General features: G+C 44.6%; 1 protein-coding gene across 1 annotated transcript; it reads left to right on the forward strand.

The window, feature by feature from the left end:
- The first annotated feature begins 2,196 nt into the window (after nucleotides 1–2,196).
- Nucleotides 2,197–24,947, forward strand: LOC136368216 (BOS complex subunit NOMO1). The gene is made up of 31 exons (XM_066330327.1): nucleotides 2,197–2,371; nucleotides 2,610–2,699; nucleotides 3,900–3,945; nucleotides 4,377–4,477; nucleotides 4,601–4,707; nucleotides 4,899–4,971; nucleotides 5,460–5,612; nucleotides 6,268–6,405; nucleotides 6,913–7,002; nucleotides 7,619–7,724; nucleotides 8,134–8,284; nucleotides 8,796–8,973; nucleotides 9,196–9,337; nucleotides 10,129–10,260; nucleotides 10,936–11,072; nucleotides 11,347–11,434; nucleotides 11,872–11,935; nucleotides 12,696–12,791; nucleotides 15,100–15,309; nucleotides 15,903–15,985; nucleotides 16,960–17,119; nucleotides 17,245–17,371; nucleotides 17,993–18,106; nucleotides 18,757–18,884; nucleotides 19,433–19,574; nucleotides 20,343–20,426; nucleotides 21,277–21,387; nucleotides 22,735–22,836; nucleotides 23,050–23,169; nucleotides 23,743–23,835; nucleotides 24,602–24,947. The coding sequence occupies exons 1-31, from the start codon at nucleotides 2,240–2,242 to the stop codon at nucleotides 24,731–24,733; spliced, it is 3,630 nt and encodes a 1,209-aa protein (XP_066186424.1). The 5' UTR covers nucleotides 2,197–2,239; the 3' UTR covers nucleotides 24,734–24,947.
- Nucleotides 24,948–25,602: the final 655 nt, after the last annotated feature.

Genomic DNA, 25,602 nt, shown 5'->3' on the forward strand with positions numbered 1-25,602 from the left:
GAGCCTTCTGCCCTCAGCCCGGAGCCTTCTGCCGGAGCCTTCTGCCCTCAGCCTTCTGCCCTCAGCCCTCAGCCCGGAGCCTTCTGCCGGAGCCTTCTGCCGGAGCCTTCTGCCCTCAGCCCGGAGCCTTCTGCCCTCAGCCCGGAGCCTTCTGCCCTCAGCCCTCAGCCCGGAGCCTTCTGCCCGGAGCCCTCAGCCCGGAGCCTTCTGCCGGAGCCTTCTGCTCGGTGCCCTCAACCCGGAGCCTTCTGCCGGTGCCTTCTGCTCGGTGCCCTCAGCCCGGCGCCCTCAGACCGAATCCTTCTGCCGGCGCCTTCTGCTCGGCACTCTCAGCCCGGCGCTCTCAGCCCGGTGCCTTCTGCCGGCGCCCTCAGCCCGGCGCCCTCAGCCCGGAGCCCTCAGCCCGGAGCCCTCAGCCCGGTGCTCTCGGCCCGGAGCCCTCAGCCCGGCGCTCGGCGGCGTTTCTCGCTGGGCACAGCCCCGATCCCGCCGGGCACAGCCCCGATCCCGCCGGGCACAGCCCCGATCCCGCCGGGCACAGCCCCGGTCCCGCCGGGCACAGCCCCGGTCCCGCCGGGCACAGCCCCGGTCCCGCCGGGCACAGCCCCGGTCCCGCCGGGCACAGCCCCGATCCCGCCGGGCGTACGGCGGCACCGCGGAGCCCCGTCCGGCCCCGGCCCGTCCCGCTGCGGCCAAAGTCCGGCCACGGCGGCGGCAGCGCGGCCTGAGGCGGAGCCCCCGGTGATAGGAGCTCTCTGAGCACAAACACTGAGTGGATTTTAGAAAGGAGACATTGTTTGTTTTTCCCACAAATTCAGCACGCCAAGGGGGTAGCGCCAATATATTTTAACGCAGTAAAATTTACATGAACGCGCCCACCTAAGACCTAGTCTCCGCCTATCTGATGCATATTTATATTGACACAACTTTGCGCAATGCTTGAAACACAAAATTCCTTATTGAGCAGCTTCTGTTGTAGAAATTATCCGACCTTAATTACGTTCACAAAAGGTGAGAACATACACGTTGAAGACGACAACTTCTTTTGTCAAAGTGATCTGGGCATTAGCTACTCCTGCAAAGCTACTCCTGCATTAGCTACTCCGGCCCGAAGGTGCGGCTGGGGACGGATAATCCCCGCTGGAAGCACCGCCGGGATCTGGGGCCGTGCTGGGATATGGGGCAGGGATATGGGGCAGGGATATGGGGCAGGGCCGGGATATGGGGCAGGGATATGGGGCCGGGATATAGGGCAGGGCCGGGATATGAGGCTAGGATAGGGGGCCGGGCCGGGATATGAGGCTGGGATATGAGGCTGGGATATGAGGCTGGGATATGAGGCTGGGATATGAGGGCGGGATGTGAGGGCGGGATGTGAGGCTGGGATATGAGGCTGGGATATGAGGGCGGGATATGAGGCCGGGGATATGAGGCGGGGATATGAGGCGGGGATATGGGCCGGGATATGAGGCTGTAATAGGGGGCCGGGCCGGGATATGAGGCGGGGATGTGAGGCGGGGATATGAGGGCGCGATATGAGGCCGGGGATATGGGCCGGGATATGATCGGGGCAGGGCTGGGATATGAGGCTGTAATAGGGGGCCGGGCCGGGATATGAGGGCGGGATATGAGGGCGGGATATGAGGGCGGGATGTGAGGCGGAGATATGAGGCGGAGATTTGAGGCCGGGATATGAGGGCAGGGATATGAGGGCAGGGATATGAGGGCAGGGATATGAGGGCAGGGATATGAGGGCAGGGATATGAGGGCAGGGATATGAGGGCAGGGATATGAGGGCAGGGATATGAGGGCAGGGATATGAGGCCGGGATATGAGGGCGGGGATATGAGGGCGGGGATATGAGGGCGGGGATATGAGGCGGAGATATGAGGCGGAGATATGAGGCGGGATATGATCGGGGCCGGGCCGTGTCTAGCGGGGCGTCCCCGGGCCGGCGGGCGGAGTCCTCCGGGCCGGCGGGCGGCGCTGTGGCGGCGCGGCGCCCTCGGGGCCGGCGGGCGGAGTCCTCCGGGCAGCGGGCGGAGTCCTCCGGGCAGCGGGCGGAGTCCTCCGGGGCCGGCGGGCGGAGTCCTCCGGGCAGCGGGCGGAGTCCTCCGGGGCCGGCGGGCGGAGTCCTCCGGGCAGCGGGCGGAGTCCTCCGGGCCGGCGGGCGGCGCTGTGGCGGCGCGGCGCGGCCTTTCCGGCGGCGCGAGCTGCGGGCGGTGGCGGCCGTGAGGGGATGCGGCCCCGGGCGGCGGCCGCGCTGCTCTGCGCGCTGTGCTGCGCCCTGGCGCGGGCCTCCGAGGACATCGTCGTGGGCTGCGGCGGCTTCGTCAAGTCCGACGTGGAGATCAACTACTCGCTGATCGAGGTGGGCGCCGCCGCCCCGCCGGGCCCGGCTGCCTGGTGACCCGGGCCGCGGTCACAGGTGGCGGTGGAGCTGCTTTAGCCCGGCTCTCTGCAGCCTGTTTGCCATAAACCCTGTCCTGCTGCCCCCTGCACGGCTGCTGCTGCTGTTGTGTGACAGCACTGGGTCACAGAGTGCCTGGTTCCAGCGCTCCTCGCCTTTTTTAAAATATCTTTGTGTCTGTTTTGTTTGCTTCTTTTAGATTAAGTTATATACAAAACACGGTACTCTGAAATACCAGACAGACTGTGCTCCGAACAATGGGTATTTCATGATTCCCCTGTATGACAAGGTAAGACACAAATCCCTGCGCTGGCCCCTCTCTGCTGAGGGCAACAGCTGCCTCCGTCTGCCGATAGATTAATTCTCTGAGCAACACCCACCCATGAAACATTTGAGTCGGGACATCCTTTAGTTTGGTTTGGATCAGAGTTTCAACTTTTTATTTTTTTGTAATGCAACGACTTCATTTCCCAATGCTAATTATGAAGAGAAAAGCCGGGTAACTGTAGCTGCAGTGTTGCATTTGTGCTGTTGGTTGTAGTGCCTGCAGCGTTCCTGCCCGCAGCTGTGTGCTGTAGCTGTACAAATACTGCACAAAAACTACAGGCTCCTACAGACCACGGATAAAGCTTTCACATTTTTACCTATAGAAATGGAAGTAAATGTATAGGAGAAGGTGTTTTGGTATGACTGAATTGAAAAGAACCTGAATGGTTTATTGCAGATACTAAAAATGTTTTAAGGAGATAATGATCCAGAAAGCTCAGAATGTATCAGCTAGTTTGATGTCTGCTTAGACTGGAAAGGTGTTTACATTCAAATTAAATTGAATACAAGATACTCTTTGATGGTCAAGGTGTTTTGCTCTTTTAAGGAGCTTGTTAACTTAGGGTTCAGAAGTAGAAATACAAAATGGTTTGGGTTGGAAGGCACCTTTAAAGGTCATCTAGTCCAGCCACCAAATCATTCTTTCCCTTCCCAATCTGAGAATGCAACATGCTTTCTGATCCTGGTGATTTCATTCTTAGGCCTTTGAGCCTCTCCAGGGATGCACCTCAGAATATATGTGGCAGAACACACGTGGTGCTCTCTGGAAGCAAGAAGATCCCTCTATTGATTGATCCCTTTTGGGTCAGAGCCTTTTAAAGGATTGGAATTTTCTTATCCTGTGTCTGGGCAGGATGGTTGAGTACAGCCCAGTGGAAATGTCACTTTCTGGCACTGAGCTGCTTTTCTGTGAGCCAGGCTTGTGCTGGGAGCAGGATAAACACGGTGATACTCAATTTCTGCTCGTGGCTGGGTGTGAGCCCAGCATCCCAGCCTATTCTTTGAGCAGAGTATCACAGGCAGGGGGAAAGGAGAGAGGTGGAGAATGGTACACTGGAGTCTTGTGTTTCTCCCTGCAGCATGATGCTCGTGTTCTGACTTTCATCCTTTAGCTGAATTGAGTTTAGATCGATGAAGACAGATGTTGCTTTTTATTTTTTAGGGGGATTTCATTCTTAAAATCGAGCCTCCCCTAGGGTGGAGTTTTGGTAAGTGCTTGTATGTCTTCTTACAGTAGGGCACTGGATCTGCAGTGTGGGACTTATCTCTGACTTGCAGCTGGCAGGGAAAATGGAGCAGTTTTCCAAACCTATAAACCTTACTGCATGGTTTAAAAACTGAAATATACTTGCTGTACCAGGGGAAAGTCAAGCTGAGGGTAGACACTGACAAAGTAACCCTTGAACTGGTTTGAAGGAATGTGGGGTTTTGACAAGTATGGCTGCAGCAGGAGGTGGGAAAAAGGATTTTCAGCATCAGTATTTGGGGGTGCTTTAATTTCACTGAAGAAAGACTTTCAAATCCCTTGCCATGCTTGAATTACTACATTTCTGTGACACTTGTGTAAAGCTGAAGCAGAGTTTCTTTGTGGTTGCTCTCTCACTATTTATCATGCTGTTTCATCATTCTTCTCTTCCAGAACCAACCAGTGTAGACATCCATGTGGATGGCATTAATGACATTTGCACAAAGGGAGGTGATATTAACTTTGTGTTCACAGGATTTTCTGTGAATGGAAAGGTTAGACTCCTTTTTCTTTATTTATTCCACCTTATGCTAATTCAGTCTTCATAAAAACATTCAGATTCAGCTTTACATGTTATTTTCATTCATTTATACTTCTGTTTCCTTTTATTTTGACAGGTCCTCAGCAAAGGTCAGACATTAGGTCCTGCTGGAGTTCAGGTTGTACTGAGAAATGCTGGCAGTGACATAAACATACAAGCAACTATTACACAACCTGGAGGAAAGTGAGTGTGGGTGTGCATACTTAATTCATCTCTTCATTTGCACAGGATCCTTTCAATGCAGCCATACTGACTGCGACTCTAAGAGTTCTGAAATAGTTTTCCTAACGTGTGAATAGAGTCTGAATCGTTTTTCTGTGGACAGATGTTTGTGGCTGTTTCTGAAGAGACATAATCCCTTTCTTGTTTTGCAGGTTTGCTTTCTTCAAAGTGCTTCCTGGCGAATATGAGATCTTTGCGTCGCATCCTACCTGGATGTTGAAAGAGGTCAGAACCTGCAGAAGCTCTTGTTTAGGGAGGATGGATCTGCTAGAGCTTGTCTGGATCAGTTAGTGTGAGGAGGGGCCTTTGTGGGCAGGGTTACTGGAGGTTTTCTCCATCTCACTCAGGAAATCAAGAAACTGCCTCCTGCAGACCCACTTTGGACATAGTGAAGGGAAGGACTGGCAAATGAGCTTTTGCTTTCCATCTTCTGATCCTATACATTTTGCAAGAATATTGTAACTCAAATCCTTCCTCCCGGACTGCTTGTTTTTTGAGGAGCTCTGCTATCCTGATTTTTCCTAAATCAGGAAAAAGTACTGTTTAGAAAGTATCTTTGCTTTGGTGTCTTAGTGTCTTGAGTAGCCTGGGGACGCTCTGAGCTGTGCTGGCTTCTGTTCCTATTGTTGAATGTGCAGTCTGATTATTCTTTATGTGCTGTAAATGAGACTCGATGGCTGCTTTTGAAGGAGGTGTTTGTTCCTGTGTTTCAGTCAAAGACAGTGGTGCGGGTGACAAGTGCCAACGCCCACGCTGCCAGCCCCCTGATTGTCGCAGGCTACAACGTCTCTGGCTCTGTCAGGAGTGATGGAGAGCCCATGAAAGGGGTCATGTTTCTGCTTTTCTCTTCTTCAGTCTCTAAAGAGGTAATGCTTCATCAGGACCTTTTCAATATGAGTGTGTATAAATAACAAGAACCAAATAGCTTCTAGAGTCCCTGGTACACATCTGTCCTTCACTGGTTTGTACAACCTCTCAAACTGTATTTCTGCATTTGGTTCTTTCATGTGATTTTTTTTTCCCCCTTGTAATCTAACGTGACCTCCATGGAATTATTTCATAATTCATTGTACAGTAGCTGTAATTTGTCTTCAGTTTGACATCTTGATTACTCTTTGCCCTTTTGATGGGAAGACAAAGTTCAACAGCTTCTATTGCCACCTTGGGAGTGTGTTAAGAAATGATTGTGAGACATTTGGTCATGTGGAGCTGAGCTCTGTTCTACAATGTTAACTCTGTCCACAGAACTGAAGTCAGTTAAGATGTTGGTAGAGTTTTGGGGATGTTGAATTTCCCAATGTTCTGTCCTTATTACCATAAAGTTGATTATTTGCTGTTTTCCTCTTTTACCTGTATGTGAATTTTAAGCCATGTCATCAAACTTTGCCTCTAAAATGGTTTTATACTTTCCAGCACTCATTCACAGTTGAGTATTTTGAACCCTCCTGTATCCCCCCTCCCCACCAATTACTTTCTGTGTTCTCCTTGAGACAAAAAGTTTTATTGCATTTATTACTGCAGGATGTTGTGGGCTGCAACATTTCTCCTGTGGATGGGTTCCAGTCAAGAGATGAGTCTTTATCCTATTTGTGCAATGTTGTCTCAAAAGAAGATGGATCTTTCAGCTTTCTTTCTCTGCCAAGTGGGAAATACACTGTGGTAGGTGACTAGAAATTCATTGCTTGTCTATTCAGCGGGCTGTTAACTTTCATTTTCTAAACCAGAGCGTGCTATTGCCACCTCCTCTCCTTAAAGCTGTTCCTTTTTTCTCATTCTCTTACATCTGGATGGTGTGGGAGCACATTCTCTGCATTGCCTGGAGTCATGGTCCTGCACTCTGTCTGTGTGCTCTACAAATGGGATTCAGGCTTCTCTCATTCCTTTAATCCTTCTAGAATCATACAGTCTCCTGTCTGTGAGCTCTTGCACATCCAAATATGCTGTGTTCTGACTAGGGGGTTACTTTTCCATCTTGTCTGATAATAACATGGTTTACATCAGTCTTGAGATATTGCTCATATTTGTGTCTCCATGCCTCTGAGTAATTTTTGCAGCTCATTTGACCCTTGGTAGAAGTGTCTGATGGCAATAAGAACGTGAAAAATGGTAGAGGAGAACCATTCTGTCACCATAGCTTAGGAGTGAAAGCCACGTGTCTTCTTTCAGATCCCATTCTACAGGGGAGAGAGGATCACCTTTGATGTTGCTCCAGCTAGATTGGAATTCCTTGTAGAGCACGACAGTTTACAGATCGAGGTGAGCCCTGCAGAAGGAATAATCCTTTTCTGCCACTCATTCCTATAAAAGCCTAACTGATTTGGCAGAAAGAAGCTGTTTTGTGGAAAAGCTTCTTTGTAAGAAGTTGAAGACACTTGTTTATGCCCAGCAGGTAGAAGACAGTTTCTAGTTCCGTGCTGTGTTGCTATACTTTGGTCCCTTTCACAAGGAAGAAACAAAACAGGGCAAAGCTCTCTGCTGTGTTCACTTTTATGTCCCTGTTGGAAAGAGGCAGCAATCTTCCAGGTTGCTTTTATTTCCTTGTTGAGATGGTCACATCCCTGGGGAAGGGCCTGTAGGTTTTTCTGGTTTGCAGAGTGCCTTGTGTCACAGCATTACAGTCTGTGAGTGCAGCCCTCTGAGCTGTACCAGTGCAGATCAACTGAGAACGTGTGTTTTGTACTTAGGGGAACAGTATGCCTGGAAATCAGTTTGTACTTTCACTGTGATTATTCTGGTACATTTTTTTTTTTTCCTAGAGCTGTAAATAAGTTTCCTTTACCATGTGTGTGGATAGGAAACAGTTGGTGTTGATTGCTGTAGGTGTGTTTGCATTTCCTGAGTCAAGACTGATGTGAATTTTTTCCCATTTCAGCCTGTTTTCCATGTGATGGGTTTCTCTGTCACAGGCAGGGTGTTGAATGGTCCTGAAGGAGAAGGAGTTGCTGATGCCACTGTGACTCTGAACAATCAGATTAAAGGTAGGCAGTGCTCTAGATCTTTGTTGCTACAGGGAAACCTTTATTAAACTCAGCTCCAGGACTAGTGTGGAATTAACCCTTCAGCATAATGCACTGCTTTTGTTGCAGTTTATTTGAAAAATTAAAGTGGATTACATGCACTTGATAAACTTTGCGTTTTCTGCTTTAGATGAGAACATTAAATGTTCGTTTGTTTGGTGGTTGAAAATCTCTTAATTGCTTTCAACCATATGGCAGATTGTACTTTGAAATACAGAAATGAAGGTTCATCTAGTAAAAAACCATAAAATATTCATATTTGTTGTGTCATATGAATTAAAACTAGCCTAAAGCAGTGCATGCCCTCTGGATCTGCTGGCACATCAGATTAACATATGCTCTGGTTTTTCACTCTCGTTATTTGTTACAGTGAAGACAAAAGCTGATGGCTCTTTCCGCCTTGAGAACATAACCACAGGTACATACACCATTCATGCCAGGAAAGAACACCTCTTCTTTGATACTGTGACTGTGAAGATTGCACCAAATACACCTCAGCTGGCAAACATCATTGCAACAGGGTAAGGACTGGTGTCAGGGTGAAAATGCAGTTTGGTGTGTGGATGAGGCTGTGAAAATGGGTGATTCTTTCCTGTGCCATGCCCAGACTGGTGTAGTGTTGTCAGGAGCTGAATGTTTCTGAGGAAATTCCAGTGGATTACCTATCATATTTGAGCTTTTTGACACAAAACGTTTGGAACTATTTAAAACCTGAGGAGAGAAAGTCCCAAATCCATTGCCTGCTTAACAAAAACAAAAACAAAAAACCAACCAAACAAAACAAAACAACAAAAAAAAACACAAAAAAAAAAAAAAAAAAAAGAAGGAAAAAGGCTTGAAGTGATTGGGTTTGTGGCAGGGAAGAGAGAAGCAAGCTGCTTGCAAATCTCTCTTTCAGGAGAAATCTTGTACAGTCCTGTGTTAGTACCTCAACATAGTGAGGTTTACTTTTCAAGGAAGTTCTAAAACAAGTTTTTTATGATCTTTGTCAAATCAAGATGTTTGTTCTGATGACTGGCTTTTATTTAATAGGTTCAGTGTGTGTGGCCACATCTCAGTTACTCGGTTCCCTGACACAGTCAAACAGATCAGTAAATACAAGGTGACCATGATACCTGAAGACAAAGACAAAGCATCACTGGTTACAACAGAAACTGACCCTCAGGGAGCTTTTTGTTTCAGGGCAAAATCGGGTACATACAATATTCAGGTAAGAATGAGCTTTCATTTCTTCATTGTAGGGCTGTCATGGTGCTTTAGAAGAATTTGAAATTTAGGAAAGCATGTTGGAGAGGCTGGTTTTGCTTTGCCTGAGGTTTACAGTAGATTTCCATTTTCTAATTTCTGATAAATGCATTGAAGACAGCAGAGGGGGTGTTTTTGGGCTGATGCCTGAAAGGTGGTGATGCCTTGATGCCATGTACTCTTCCAGGTCATTATTCCAGAGGCTGAGACCAGAGCAGGGTTGGCTTTGAAACCCAAAATGTTCCCTGTCACTGTTACTGACAGACCAGTGATGGATGTGACCTTCTCTCAGTTTTTGGCATCTGTCTCAGGGAAGATCTCTTGTTTAGGTAAGTCCATTGTGAAAGTGAAGTGGCACTGGGATGGAGAACTTAACACTCAAGACACTTGCTGTGGTTAGTCCCATCAGCAGAAAAGTAAATGTAACTTGCAGCACATGGAAAAAAAGCATGTTTTACATACTTTACAAAGTTTGGAGTAAAGTTATGTACCTACTTCTAATACTTGCTAGGGATAAGCAAGTCTTCCTTCCTCAGAAGATGGCTGGGTTCTGGAAGGAAATGGTGCTGACTGCTGTTTGGGGTACTGTACATCAGTCAGAGAAGTACTGAAGGTGAAAAAGAAGTTTACAAATAAAAGGGGGAAAAAGCAGTGCATGTAAAAAACTGTAGGATAGATGCTCAGGCTGTTGGCAGCAGCTTTCAATGTCTGTTCTCTTTCATAAGCTTTTTGTCTTTATTTTAGTCTGAGGTTCCTCTCTCCTGCTGTTTTCCTTGATTACCCAGATTTCAGCAGATGATTGGAGCCTGACTTTTACCGTTTTTACCCTTCCTTTTTCCTCTCTGAATCCTCCTGCACTTTGTGTCCTGTCTTGCCGATGTTCCCTGGGCTCCTCAGTCTCTGCAGAGTGTGGTGAACCCAGGGATTTCATGTTGATCTCAGGTTTTTTCCTGCCGTTAGATAAAATACTAGCATTAACAATCTCTAAATCCCGCAGAGCGCAGAACACCACACGTGCCTAAGAGACAAGTTTAATTGTAATTATCATGTGCTGGGCGGGATTTCTGTGTCGGCGGCGGGTTTGGGGCGTGGGCTCACACGCTGTGTGTGTCCCTGGCAGACGCCTGCGGTGACCTGACGGTGACACTGCAGTCCCTGAGCCGGCAGGGGGACAAGCGCAGCCTGCAGCCGGCCGGCAGCCGCGACTCCGTGCCCTTCACCTTCGAGGCCGTGCTCCCGGGGAAGTACAAAGGTACGAGTGGAGGAGCTGCCCGGGGGGAAGCTTCCCAGCTCGGTTTGTGACCTCTGAGCACTTCTCTTACCGTGGCAGTTGTGCCCGGCGCCGTTGTGAGATTGAGAGAATCTGGAAAAATGCCTTAAAACAGTGCCTCAGGTTTTCTTAATGTTGGATGTTTAACCCAAAGGTTATTGCTCCCCTGAGTTTTAGGGTCTGTGTGGCTGGTGTGGGCTTTATCATGAACTAGCTTATCCCAAGCCTAAGAACAGGAGCACACTCCAGTTCTGCTTCCAGATTGTTGCTCCTAAGAACAGTGTGTATTTTGGCCAGCCTGCCTTGGCCTGTGAAAGTAAATTGTTTTCCAGGGAAAGATGTAGAAGGAGGATATAGATTGCACTCTTTATACAGAAGTGAGAACACCTTTCCACCAGGTTTAATCTGGGTTAGGTGGGATGTCCTCCAGGCTTCATTATTCCTTTGCATAGCACAGCTTTCCTGATGGATGTGCTGTGTTCCTGGTGATGCTGCAGTGCTGGGAGCCAGGTCTGTTATTACAGGCATTGTCTTGTATTTATATTTGAGGATTATTGTCAGGGGAGCTAGAGAGACACAAGCTTTTTCTATCACTAAACCTGCCCTTATTTAGTCAGTTTTACATGACTGAAATGCTTTGTGTGGTGTATGTTCCAGTAAGCATTGTGCATGAAGACTGGTGCTGGAAGAATAAGTCTTTGGAATTGGAAGTCTTGGAGGAAGATGTGTCAGGAGTGGAATTCAGGCAGACTGGATATATGCTGAGGTGTTCCCTTTCTCATGCAATCACACTGGTAAGTAGGAAACATATGTTCTTGTGTGTTTCTAATGACCTTGTGAAGGTGGACAGGATTGTGCTTGGAATGAAGGTTTTCTGCTGTCTCTGGAGGGTCACAGAGCACAGGAATGTGGATGTTCATAGAGAGCTTCAAGATTTGTCTTTTAAGTTTGGTAAATGGTCTTGTGATGTATGACAAAAGAGATGGCATTGATGTATCTCTAGGCAAATACTGTTTTTATTTTGTTGCATGGTAGTTATTAATAGTGAATTGTGCTGTGGCTTCACAGGAATTCTATCAAGATGGAAATGGACCAGAGAATGTTGGTGTTTATAACCTGTCCAAAGGAGTTAATAGATTCTGTCTTTCAAAGCCAGGTAACAGCACTAAAATATTAGTTTAAAAAGTGAAAAATTACCAGATAGCAAATACTACTGGGGACTAAAAAAAAACCTGTTGTGGTTTCTGAAAGGCATTGTTTTAATTACATCTGTATATCTGTATGACCTGTTCCAATTTGTAGAATTCTCCATTTCTTCTGATACTTAGTCCTTCACCAAATCTAGATTCCAGAATTGAAATGTTACTGTTATTTTTTCTTGATGATGGAAGTATTTAATCTTTGATGAAGGAAGATCATGTTAAAATAATCTCATCCATATGGGTTCTATTTGTCAGACACATTAAAGGTGTCTGTGTGAAAGGCAGCAGCTACACAGTCAAACTTTGTTGTTGTTTCTGTACCTCTGCTCTCCTGTGATCTGGGGAATTCAGCCAACTTGAGCTTTTCAGTTTTTCTTTGCCTTGTTTGTAGGAGTGTATGAGGTGACCCCACGCTCCTGCCACCAGTTTGAGCACAACTATTACACCTATGACACGTAAGTGTGACTGTTCCTCCCCTTCCTCCTGCCAGAGGGGTTTTCCATGGAGCTCCCCTCTCCTTGCTTTCAGCAGGACAGCATGTGTAAAGGGAGGCTCTAGCAGGGTGTATCCCATGTGTTCTTTGTCCTTTCTATCTTCAAAGGGATAAAAATCAACTGATCATAGGGTTTAAAGATGCTTCAGTAACTTCAGATGGGTATTTTTGTCAGCTTTCTGTCTGGGTTTGCTTTGTAGGAGAGAAGAGTTATTTCAGTGAAAACTGTTGGTCTCTTCTGAGAGCTGAAAGGCAAAAGATGGGGTAGTAAGATTACTAAGAGGCTTTATTGCATGTCAGTGGTGCCGTGACCTTCTGGTGATTTGATTCTGCTCACCCCGTTTTTTGCAAGCTGAATAAACATTTTACCCTTATCAGAAGTAAGCAGTGCTGATCTTCCTTGGTCAGGCAAGTTTAATTAGTTATTTATAGATTGTGGTCTGGTGATGTGTTTAATGACACTTTGACATAGGAAATCAATCAAATGAGCTTTAGCTTGAGGGGAAGCAGAAGGCACAAAGGAAGGAATTGCTTTGGAGTTGGGAAATGCTCCCTTTCCAATGGATGGCCATCCCAACCCTTCAGCTTTGCTGTATAATTTCTGTATCATCTTTTACAAAGGATTTCAATCTCAGGGGTGGGAGCACAGACTCTGCTAAGTAAGATTTGCTAATTTGGGAAGGGGGACCTTGAATTCATGTCTTTGTTCCTTTGCTTTGCAGGTCCTCTCCCAGTATCCTGACTCTCACTGCAGTTCGCCACCACGTCCTTGGCACCATTGTAACTGATAAACTGATGGATGTGACTGTCACCATTAAGTAAGGACAAAGAAATCGTGGGGCTATAAAAAGTGGAAGAAAATGGCATTTCTCTCATAAAGCTTTATTCCAGTTTTAGTGCTGCAGTGGCTGCTTTCTGAGGGGATGGCGTCCTAGCCTAGGCTGCAAGAGGTTTTTGGTGCTGAGATCTGCTTTGAGTACTTTGGAGAGAGATAAATCCAGCCACATTTTGAGCATTTTCTCATAATTTCAACATTGGCCCTCCCTACTTTTGTGTCTTGGTAAAAAGGAATGATATTCTGAGTTTTTATATGCATTAGTGAACTGAGGTTTCAGAATTCGGAGGGTATTGTTTTAACTTAGGTCTGAGCTCTTTGAGGCATTGGCATCTATTTTTTCCCCTTTTTCTTTCCTAGAATGAGAATCTGCTGCTTTTAGAGCATTGTAACTAGTGTGAGGAGAGTTATTAAAGGAAAAGCATGCAGAGTGATTGCACACTAATGCACCAATTTATGTTTAGCTGAACAGACGGCTCACTAGGGAGCACTGATTTGTGAACAGCTTTAATTGTATGAAGTGCCAAATCTGCCTGAAAGTGTCTGATAATGACGAGTGTTTTATTGATACTCTCCTGGTGTCTACTTGTTCTAGACTATGGGTTCTCAAACCTTTTTGAATGCAGAAAACATCTTTTCAGAGAATATTTCCTGCAGAGCATTGCCTCAAGTTCTCCAAGATTAATGACCCTATCACTTCTACTACTGGGCTACTCCAGCAGCTGGAAAGGAGACACTGAGACAGCAGAGAGCCATTAGGATTTTAAAAACAGCTTGGTGAGGAGGTGAATATTGTCCCCACCTTCTCAGCTTGTGGGGTGTTTGCAGACTATTGGCTGGTGCTCTGAAGGCAGTTTAGTTGCCACAGGTATCTCTGATCAATCCTGCAGTTTAGTTGCCACAGGTATCTCTGATCAATCCTGCAGTTTAGTTGCCACAGGTATCTCTGATCAATCCTGCAGTTTAGTTGCCACAGGTATCTCTGATCAATCCTGCAGTTTAGTTGCCACAGGTATCTCTGATCAATCCTGCAGTTTAGTTGCCACAGGTATCTCTGATCAATCCTGCAGTTTAGTTGCCACAGGTATCTCTGATCAATCCTGCAGTTTAGTTGCCACAGGTATCTCTGATCAATCCTGCCTCAAGCTTTCCAGCTGAAGTCCAATTTGTGAAGTGCCATCAGCATAAAGGGAGTAGCTCTGGGTTTAAAAGCAAGTCAGTTGTTTTTACAGCTCTGTGTGCCAGATCCATGGCTGTGACCCATTCCCTTCCAGTTAACAAAAAACCCTAAACAACCTTAACCAAAACTGATTTTCACCAGTTCTTTATAATGGTTTGGTATGTTTTAAAGATAAGACTGTAGTAATTTATTTTGAGTGTCTTGAGATTGTGTGCCTATACAAATTTTTAACAGGCTTTCAGACAAAAAATAATTACGTTTTTCTGTATTGTGTCTGGACTGCAGAGAGAGAATATAAAACCTTGATGAAACTTTGTGTGATAGAGCAACAGTAACTATGTCTCTTAAAAAGCCAAACTAGAATATAATTGAAGACTGAAGCAGAGACAGAACTACCCTGGTAATCTGAAGTGGCTGTAGGAAAAGTGATTGTGATCATTTTGGTTCAGTCCTCACTGAGAATTCAGACTGCTGGAGAAGAGGCAGATAAGATACAAAGGATCATTGGAGTCTAGAAGAAAATGCTAGAAAAGAGGGGGTGTTATGTCAGGGAGAGTGAAACAAAATGCATTGTTCTGAGCTGATTCTGAGAACTTGGTTGAATTTATCTAGCCATCTGTTCAGTGGACAGTGACAAAATAGCTGGGTAATTCAAATATCTAGGGCAGATAGGTGAGAACTCAGAGCTTTTCCTGGAAATTGCTGTCTCTTGGAAGTATTTATGTGTAATAAAAGTTATTTTCTCCTTGCTTCTGAGAGGTAGGTTCTGAGACAAAAGTTCCTAGTTCTGAAAAACAAGTTAGCAGTCTTTCTATCTATTTTGTGCAATTCATTCTTTCTGTATTAAGCTTGTTCTCAGGTTTGACATTCCTGTTTTTCTCCTTTAGTTCAGGTCCTTGTTAAGGATACTCTGGCAAACTGATCCTTTTGCCTAAAAATTTACCACTGCTGTGCTCTTACCAGAATAAACAGGGCAGTTAAAGAGGGATGTGTTTAAAAAATATCCTCGGACTTACCTGCGGTGGTGTAAATGTGATAACTAACAGATCCAACGAGCTCTTCTCTCTCCATATGGCAGGAGGTGAATTTGGTTTTTTGTCCATGTTTTCAGGTCATCCATTGACAGTGAGCCTGCCTTAGTTTTGGGGCCCCTGAAATCTGTCCAGGAGCTCCGTCGGGAGCAGCAGCTGGCGGAGATCGAGAGCCGCCGGCAGGAGAGGGAGAAGAAGGGCCAGGAGGAGGAGGGCACAAAGCCACCAGTGCAGGAAATGGTGGAGGAGCTCCAAGGACCCTTCTTGTATGAATTTTCATACTGGGCAAGGTAATAGCAAGCTCCAGTGGGCAAGGTGTGTGTGACAGAGGTCACACTTGCGGCTGCTGTTAGGAGCACCAAAGGACGAGGCAGGCAGCAGGAGCTCAAGCAGGAAAAGCTTCTACTTTATTTTCCTGACTTCATAATATATACAAATTTACAGACAGGCCAAGATTGGCTACACAGGTAGCCACCTCTTCGACCTTGTTGGTGAGCATCACCATCAATCATCTTTCTCCTCCTAGAGAGGAGATGTCAACAAAGATAATTTTCTGGAAACATACATAGTTTACTTGAAGCTGCGTGAGAACAAAATGCAAACAGTGAAAAGCAGGCAAACTTGAGGCAACAGGGGTGTTGTTTGTACTGATGTGTGGGGTTTGTGCCAGACAGAACAGTGGTACAATTCCAGGTAGGACAGAGCTGCTGGCTGGGTGCCTTTGGGGAATCTGAGCTACAAGGAGCATTAATACCACATAATAAGATTTTTGCTTAGATTGCTGTTGGTACTTTTTTTTCTTGGAGTATTTAGATGCATTCTGCTCTACATGAGAGCTGCTAATTCAATTTTCTGCTAATTATATCTTATTTTTGTTTTGCAGGTCTGGAGAGAAAATTACTGTGACACCATCATCCAAAGAGCTGCTCTTCTACCCTCCTTACGTGGAAGCAGTTGTTAGTGGAGGTAAATATAAATAGTTTATTGTTTGAAAGGATTAGATTTTTATGGTTGAAATGTATCTGTGTGGATAAACACATGAACAACTTGAAAATAATGTTAGGGAAGTTTCAGTTGCAGCTATTTCTTTGGGCCAGTTTAATTCTGGAATTTAGAAATTACTTGATAGAGGATGCAGGTGCAGTTTTTACCAGCAGAATATTCTTCCAAGTGCTGAAAAACCACCTGGCACAAGAGGAAGTCTGGGTTTCTGGGTAGTACACCAGATTCTCAGACTTGTTCACAGTACTGTGACCTAGAAAAAGGGTTGTGTAAAAACAAGGTTTCTATTTTGAATTTGTTACCAAATTCAAGTTTCTGTTCAAGGTTTTTTTTTTTTCCCACTAGATTACAGTAATAAAAATATTCATTAAAAAAAACAGACTTCAGAATTGTCAGGATTATCATCAGTTATTGATGCTGCTTGTTAGGTCAGTGTCCATCTTGTCCTCAGGTTCTTAACTGAACATACTTTGTTTGAAATCACTAGGAAATGTTAAATGCCTCTTTTCATGTGACTCTTTTTGCATGTTCTGAATGCATTTGAGGGAGGGAAATAAAATTTTGCTTAATGTTATTAAACATGACAAATGCTCACCTGAATCTAAACTCAAAAAAGTGGTCAAAACCCATTTGGCCAGAAGGAAGTTTGATTGCCATTGTCTCCATGTGGCTGCAGTGATGTGACTCACTGAGACCTCCAACCACTTCAGAAATCTGTAAGGTTTTTTTGGGGTGTGTTTATAGCTTTGAAATGTAGTTACTCATTTTGGTACTGGTAAGATGTGTTAAGAGGCCATGAAATTGTGAGGATTGATATCTTAAGATAAAAGGTCACCTGGTGATTTCTTTGGAAGTAGTTAAGCTCTAGTTGCAAGCCAGAGTGTCAAGTGTATTTTTGACCTTTTCCTTTGTCTTCAATCCCCTTCACAATGACCAAGAGAGTTGTCCTGGGAAGCTGATAGAGATTCATGGAAAAGCAGGCTTATTTCTGGAAGGGCAAATTCATCCTGATTTGGAAGGTGTTGAGATTGTCATTAGTGAGAAGGGAGCAACTTCTGCACTCATCACAGTGTTCACTGATGACAAAGGCACTTACAGGTAATGAACAGATTCCTTTTGAACCTTTGGATTCTTCAGTTAAAATGCAGTGGTTACTTGACAAACGTGTATGTGATATCCAAGGGTTTTTTCTGAAACAAATCCTGTTCTCCTTGTGTTTGAAGTGTTGGGCCACTCCACAGTGACTTGGAATACACCATCACTGCTCAGAAAGAAGGTTTTGTTCTGACTGCAGTAGAGGGAACAGTTGGAGACTTCAAAGCTTTTGCTCTTGCTGGGGTGACATTTGAGGTAATGTTCTGAATTAATAGTGTGTGTAGTTTGAGCTGGACTGACAAAAAGTTAATCTCTGTCTTCCAAACTCAAATGAGTGTGGGATTTTGGGATAATTTATTATTGTTTGGATAATAATTTTTGTCACGAGGAGACGAATCTCAGTGGATGAGCTCAGTTGTAGACCACGATTTGCCATCCAGAAGATATTTTGCAAGGTTTATAGAGTGAAAGTTGGAGCCTGCAGTCCACAAGACTGGCTTTATTTGCTTTTGTAGAGTTGGACCAGGCTGTTTTAATGAGTTTTATCCCTCAGGGTGTAGATGTAGTCTGGTCCAGCTGATGGTTCCATTAGCTCTTTGGGGTACTTTGGGGTCTTTGGCCACTCTCTGTGCTCTGTGGAGAGGTGGAGAGTGGCTGCTGTGGTGGCACCTGGTGTCCCCTGGGCTGGCAGTGGCCAGGCCTTGGCAGCAGAGGTTCTGCAGCCCTGGCCTCTGGCAGGAGGGGCAGCACAGATGTGGTTAGTTCTGCTCACAGCTGGCTGCTCACCTGTGCACCCTGCAAGGGGCTTTTCAGCTGAACCCTTCTCCATAGAGAAACCCTCACTTACGCTTGAAATGGCTGCTTTTTCCAAAACAGATCAAGTCAGAGGATGACCAGCCTCTTGCTGGAGTTCTCCTGTCCCTCAGTGGAGGGGTGTTTCGGTCCAACCTCCTCACACAGGACAATGGCATGCTGACTTTTTCCAACCTGGTGAGTTGAAATGATTCTTCTGAGCCTGGCTGTGTGTGAGGCTGTGTTCCTTTGTGTTCCCTCCCAAACGGGGCTCTCTGGAGTGGCAGCTGTCCTTTGGAACCCTAACCCACAGTGAGAAATGCAGATCCCTGAGAATGAACAGCACTTAAAACCTTAGCAAGGGAAAGCTGTGAAATCTGACACAGCGAGAGGTTTCTTTCTCCCCAACAGGTCGTAGATGATGTTGATGGATCTTTGTTATTAATTTGCAGTCTGTGAACGTGAAACAAGCCAATTTGTTGATGATCATTGGAGAGTCTTTAGGGGGAAGGAAATCTAATTACGTTATTGATCTAAATGTGTGTAGACATGCTTGACTAGTTGCTTTGCAGACATCCTTCTTTTGTGGTCACTTTCCTGTCCTTGAGGTCTTGTAAGGTTTTAGGGATGTAGTTTCCTTTCTCTCTGAACACTTTGTCATCAGGTGAGATTCAATCAGTTTATTGTCCATTGTGCTCCCTGTTTTTCACTGCTCACATTTTGTGACAGGTTTAACCTGTGGCTGGAGCAGAGGACATCAGCTCTTTAGAGAGCTCTTGCAAAGCACATTTGTTTGGAGTTGGCGAGTTTTTTGATGAGTGAACAGCTTGTTTTGTGCCTCTTTGCAGAGCCCAGGGCAATATTACTTTAAACCCATGATGAAGGAATTTCGGTTCGAACCATCATCACAAATGATCGAAGTGCAGGAAGGACAAAATCTCAAAATCCAGATAACTGGTTACAGAACAGCTTACAGGTCAGTGGAGCTGCAATCCCTGGAAAATGCTAAGGGCTGTATCAGGATGTGTTGTGCCAAATGTGTCTCCTCCCAGCACACCTCTGTTCTTGCAGGTTTGGAGGAGACTTTCCAAGTTTCAATTTAACTTAAATGTGCTGTGTATAAGTACTTTTTTTTGCCTTTTTTATGGGTGTGGATATATAGCTAAGAGCACATGGCACTGTCTCAGTGGCAGTGGAAATGGTTTGTGCTCTGTCCAGTGGGAGAGGACAATTCTAGGTATGGTGTACCAATTCAGATATCTGACTTCAAGGTCCTTCCTTTCCTTGCCCTCAGGGGTAAGAAAGAACTGCTGTTCTTGGAGAATAGGGAACTTGGATTCCTACACTTGTGCTCTGAACTGCAGCAAATGTTAATGATTTAAACTGTTTTACACACACACATAAATACCCCTTTTATCCTCAGTGCTGTGGTAAATACATTAAGTACTTTTCCCATCAGTTATAACAATAAAATGTCTTTAAAATATGCATTAAACCAGCAACTGGTGCTCTTTATACCTTCAGCTGTTATGGCACAGTTTCCTCTTTAAATGGAGAGCCTGAGCAGGGAGTGTCAGTGGAGGCTGTGGGACAGCAGGATTGCAGCATCTATGGAGAAGACACAATAACTGATGAAGAGGGGAAATTCAGGCTCCGTGGCCTTCGGGTAAGGAGCAGGAGGCTCTCTCATTTACTTTCCTGTCAGCGTGACAGAAGTGAAATGGTTCTGTTCAGTAGCTGCTGGTTTCTGTTTTCACATCACATTTGCTAACTCAGACTCCCTTGAGTCTCTCTGTGTGAAGAAACACAATCGTGTAGTGAGCACTGAGCCTGATAAAAGGGGGAAAGGAAAACTTGTGTCAGTCTGTGGACTTGCTGTGGCAGCATACTGTGCTGGCCTCCAGAAACACTGAGCAGCTGGAGGGACAGAACACAATCCCCTGGTCAGTGCTAGAGTGGGCAGCAGGGAAGTTTCTTAGGCTAAAGAATTCAGGGAAGTGTTTAGTTTCCCTTGTGAAGATTCCTATTTTTAGCAGCATGTTGGGTGTGTGATGTTGGCTGCACAGCATGAATGTAAAGTATGAATTTATGGCACCATTATGTCAGGAGTCAACAATCTCCTGAAGGAAAAGGCAGCGTTTGGTCAGGCTTTAATGCTGTGTTTTCCTTCATCACAGCAGATGATTTCTTTTAATACTGTGCTGTAACAGGCTAATGAAAGTTCTGTATAGCCTTTGCTTATTTTCTGACAATAAACACTCCTAATAGTGTTATTAAGTTTTCTATCTGAGATAAGGAAAACTAACTGCATGGAGTTAAATCTGTTTGGGTGGCGCGTCTTAAATGGAATGTTAGAAAATTCCCTTTACTGCTCTCTAAAATGAAAGTCTGTATTACTCAGTGCTGGGATTTATCACCTGAATGTTGTTTTCAGCCTGGCTGTGTGTATCATGTCCAGCTCAAAGCTGAAGGCAACGATCACATTGAAAGAGCTTTACCACAGCGTCGGGCAATTGAGGTAATAATTTTTTCTCTTTTCTTCTAGCATCACATAAATATGGAATGGATCTGTCCAGGCATATCCTGTGTGTTCTGTCAGCAGCAATGTAATGTGGACATTCTGTTTAGACAAGTGCATTTCAGCAAGTTAGCTCCTTAAAAACAGGCTCCTCATTGTGTGTTAGCACCATAGCTCAAAACTGAAGGGAGATAAAGCCCAAATAGTAAACAAGTGAAAAGGATTCTTTCACATTCATGAAAACTGTGCACCCAGGAATAAGAGAATAAATGTATGGAATACCTTTCAACATTTCTTTGTGATGTGGAACAAAGCCGTGGTAGCTTGAGGACATCAGAAATTGCCATATTGTCCTACAGTTGTATTTAGTTATGGACTGATGCATATTGTTGTTGGGTTCAAATCATGCAGTCTTGATGTAGGTGAAATTCTAATTTGGACTAACAAGTCTTTATAAAATGCAGTAATAACTTTGAATTGAAAACTGGTGGAATCTTGTTAAAAATTCCACCTTAATCGACTGTATAAACATCTCTGTTCATCTGTCAGCACAGATGTAAAGTCCTGAGACCAGTGTTCTGAGAAAAGGCAGTCCTGTGGATGTAGCTCAGCCTTTTCCAGAATAGTTTGTTCTTTTGAGACTTCCATTTTTAGTTTAGTTTTCATGAGCCTCATGCAGGCTGTGCACTCTGGAGAGCAGGGGCTTGCAGTGGGAAAGCTTTCCAGCTTCCATGTGCTTAGTATAGAACAAAAATCCCTTTTTTTTTTTTGTTTTTAAATGATCAGCAGCATTTGTGTTGTGTTAACTGTTCCTGTGTTGGTCAAAGCCTGAGTCTGTTTTCCATTGCAGGTTGGGAACAGTGACATTGATGATGTTAATATTATAGCGTTCCGGCAAATCAATCAGTTTGATTTAAGTGGAAATGTGATTACAGCTTCTGAATATCTCTCCACATTGTGTGTAAGTTCAAGCCTTTCATCTTTGTCAAGTGTATTTGTTTCTGCTTTCACAGGGATTTTTATTTTTTGCAGGGTCACTGGAAATGGTTCAGTAGCCAGAGTACACATTTAATTCAAATTAGAACTAATAGTTTAATGAAGGTGAATTTGAATTCCAGTTAGAATGAAGATTGCAGTGTTCCTGATGCTTTGCTTTAATGTTTCCATTTTTCATGGGAATATGTTTAAGAAACACTTTCTCTGGTTGACCTGTACATTTTGGGATTTATATCCCTGATTAGGGATGCTCTGTCTGTAGAGATCAAGAGAGCAAGGGTGAAATGAGTCATTTCTATCAGAGAACTGCATTAATTATTGAAACATCTGAAATTTTTGCCCTGTGTGTCAGAACCTGAAGACACCATGTGAAAGCAGTGATACCACAGGACATGCAAATTTAAAAGTTCATAATAAGAGACAGTATGAGACAAATAGGAGAGCTGAAATTTTCAAAATTCAAAACTGTTCTGTGGTCTGAAAAAACTTGCTGAACACCTCTGATCATTTTGGCTTGGGGAGCAAATGCTGGAAGTGTCAGCAAGAGGTGTTAGCAGGGTAGGAATTACTGTGTCATATCTCAGGTTTAAAAGCTCCATGAAGTGTTACCTACAAATCTAAATGCAGTGCTTGGATTTCTTTCACACGAGTTGATTATGCATCTCACCTGCCAAGATCTCACTGCTGAGCTGTTGGGTTTTTTGGGAGGCATCCAAAGGATCCAACACTCAGAGAAGGTGTGAAGGAAAATGTGTCACCTTACTGAAGAGCCCCTGAAGCTTGTGTCCCACCTTCCTGGGGAAATTTAAACCCTTGCAGTTCAGCCTAAGCAAATAGGAATTGATGTCAAAATTTGATTATATGGAAGTTATCCAAACCTGGGCCTACTTCATAAGAGGTGGGGTCTTGTGTTGCATGTGCTGCACGTGAGCTGTTATTGAGTGCATGTCATCATCCTGGCCTCCAGTGCAGACATTCTTGTCTCTGAAAGATGTGCTAGGACTGGATCCAGACACAAGTGAGAGCAGTTTTGTGTTCAGCAGCACAAACTGCTTTCCATACATTGAGTGTGTGAAAATGTCAGACAGCAGTTCTTCCTAAGTTATTTCAAGTTCTGTAAAAAGCCTCTTTCTGTGACTTTTCACATCCCAGATTAGAACATTTCCAGCTGTTCTTACTTGACAACTCTGTTTATATAAACACATGATGAATCTTGAAGTGCTTTTATCCCTGAAGATGTGGTATGTCTGAAATATCTATTGTGGTGCAGGCTTGGAAATAACCTGGTTTGTGCTTTCTTCTTCACTTACAGGTGAAGCTCTACAAGAGTGAAAATCTTGACAACCCAATTCATACAGTCAACTTAGGCCTATCCCTGTTTTTTCATTTCCCACCACTCCTCCGAGATGGAGAGGTAAGAATATTGCTGGAAAATTAGCTTAGATCACTTTATTTTTTTTCCTCTAAAGACAATGAAGTGTAATTTGTGGTATACTTTCAGAGCTGTACTCAGGCTGGACTAACCAGTGTCTTGGAAGGTTTGAAGCCTTGTTTAACTGACCTTTGCCTTTAATGCAGTTTTGTCTGGGACTGCTCCTGATGCTGTAGTGTATTTTTTTACCCACAGAATTACGTGGTGCTGCTGGATTCTACCCTGTCTAAGTCACAGTATGACTACACCCTGCCTCAAGTTTCTTTCACTGCCATTGGATATCATAAACACATTACACTGGTCTTCAGTCCCACTGTAAGTACTGAATATTTCCATGTTCCAGTGTTCACCTTGGGAGCAGTGTTTGGTGTTACAACCTGCATGTATTGGTGCTCTTGGCCAAGTTTTCTGTTAGTATAAGTATAAAGAGGGTTATGAGTGCTCTTAGAGTGACAATCAGTTTGGATCTGCTGTGTGTTCAGCTGCCAGAGGAACAGGAGGAGACATGGAACAGCAGTGGGAAGTGAAGGATGCAGATGTGCCTGGGAGGCTCTGTGCTGGCACGGCTGCTGCAGTGGGGTCACACAGGTGTGGGCAGCATGGCACAGGTAAATCAGAGCACACCAGGCTGGCTGGCACTGGAGACTGCCCATCAGTGGCTTCACAAAGCAGCACACCTCAGGAAGGGGTAATGCATGAGTGACTGATCCAGAGGGTGGCTTTGGAGTGGAAAGTAAAGTAAACCCTAGAACAGCACTTGGAAAGAAGTCAGATGAGAAGGGCTGGATATGCCTCATGATCCTATTGCTGTTGTTTCTTAGAGCTGAGGGATTTCAGAGTCAACTGTCAAAAAAACCCCAGTGAAATCCCTGTTTGCCCTGTTTGCAGAGAAAGCTGCCTGAACAGGACATTGCCCAAGGCTCGTACATCGCCTTACCGCTGACACTGCTCCTGCTCCTGGCTGGTTACAACCACGACAAGGTGGGCCAGGCTTTCACTTTTGCTTCTGCTCCAACCCAGATATTGTCCTGTCAGTGGAGAGGTTACACTGTGCTGAGGGAGGCTTTCTTGGGTTTTTATCCAGACAGAGGTGCAGCCACAATCCCCTTAGGTGATATATTATAAGAAAAGCCTCAATTATAGCCATGTTTTTGGACAATTACCTTCCTTTAAAAAAGCTAGTGGGAAAGTGAGTTCCTGTCCTGTGGCTGAATTTTCTTTTCTTTTGATTGCTCTGAGAAAAAAAAAAAATAAGCATCATTAAAATTCAGATTACCAGACTCAGTGATAATAGGAATGAACATAATTATTTTATTGGCTTCAGATTGGAAAAAGTCTTGCAAATCTTCAAGTCTGGTCTCTTTAGCTTTATACCCTGCCCTTTATACCCTCCCTAGTTCAAAAGCTCTCAAGAGGAATACAAATACCTGCTACACAGCCCCTTGTGTCCTTGTTATCAAGCTGTGCTCTTCTAGTCTTTTCTAATACGACTGGATTTCTCTCTTACCAAGAAGAGAAATTAAATTTGTCTGTGCAGTTTGATTTCCTCTCAGACAATCACTTCGGGATCAGAAATTCCCAGAAGTTTGGTTTGATTCCTTCCCAAGATTTGCAGCCATATTCTGATGTCTCTGTAGATGTGCAGTAGATTCTGTTACGGGCTCCGTGTCTAAAGACCCACACCATCCCGACCTTACGCACCATTATAACCACAACTTGATTCCTTTTTTTTTTGTTTATCTCCCAGCTTATTCCCCTGCTGCTGCAGCTGACAGCTCGGCTGCAGGGGGTCCGTGCCCTTGGGCAGACAGGCTCTGACACTGGGGGCTCAGAGGATGCCAAGAGACAGACCAAGAAACAGAAGACGAGACGGACGTGAGCTCCGGGGAAGGGCTGAAATGGTCAAACCCAAACTGGAGCCCGAGGAGGCAAAGCCACTAAAACACCTTTCTGTTGAATTTGCAGACTTGACATTTTCTGCTTTTGCTACATGAGCGCCGTTTGTCACGTTAGCTCCATTTTGGTTGTAAATTTTCCATGGGGTCTATAGATTTCCTTGTTGTAAAGTGATTAAATGAATGCCTCTGCTGTCACTGTGAGTGCATCTCTCATACTTGAAGACAATTAATGCCTTTTTTTTTTTTCTTTTCATTGGAACAGGTCATGCTGTCCTTATTAATTATTTATAAAAGCAGTGGTAATAGATAATCCTTGATTTCAGTCTCTAGATTCTGGGATGATTTTTCCTTCCCTTTTGAAATACCCACTTTACAAAAGCAGCACACAGGGATTCTACTAAATCTGTGTTGCTTGAAACAGAATTTTAGGGGGCATGGCTGCACTGGTGAATTATGTTATTGTCAGTTCCAGTTCAGCAGCTTGATTGAAGAGTCTGATTTCAGTTCTTGTCCAGTGATTATGTTATCTTTGATTAAGTTTTTTGCCCAATGAAGACAAATTCTCCATATCAGGTAAGGTTAGTTATAGTATCAAGTAAGTTCTGATGTTCCTACTGCAAAAGCAGTGTTTCAGTTTTAGTTTTCTGTCCAGTCTGATCTCTTTGGACCTCCAGTATTCCTGAGGTGGCTCCAGCACTACTTTCCAGAGCTGTGCTGTGTTCATCCATGATGGTCACATCTGCTCAGGCCATGCTCAGCCTTTTTCCCAATTAAATTCATTTTTTTTTTACCTTTTTTTACCTTTTGGGTTTTTTAACCATAGGGAATGTGAGTTTTTTGAAATCTCCAA

The sequence above is a fragment of the Sylvia atricapilla genome, chromosome 15 (genome assembly GCF_009819655.1).
Source record: "Sylvia atricapilla isolate bSylAtr1 chromosome 15, bSylAtr1.pri, whole genome shotgun sequence".
Classification (NCBI taxonomy): Eukaryota; Metazoa; Chordata; class Aves; order Passeriformes; family Sylviidae; genus Sylvia; species Sylvia atricapilla.

Bases quoted from the DNA above. Each gene is read 5' to 3' on its own strand.
- LOC136368216 (XM_066330327.1), top strand. From the start codon at position 2,240: ATGCGGCCCCGGGCGGCGGCCGCGCTGCTCTGCGCGCTGTGCTGCGCC. The intron at 4,708-4,898 runs GTGAGTGTGGGT...CTTGTTTTGCAG, and splicing joins ATTACACAACCTGGAGGAAA to GTTTGCTTTCTTCAAAGTGC. The intron at 17,120-17,244 runs GTAATGAACAGA...TTGTGTTTGAAG, and splicing joins GATGACAAAGGCACTTACAG to TGTTGGGCCACTCCACAGTG.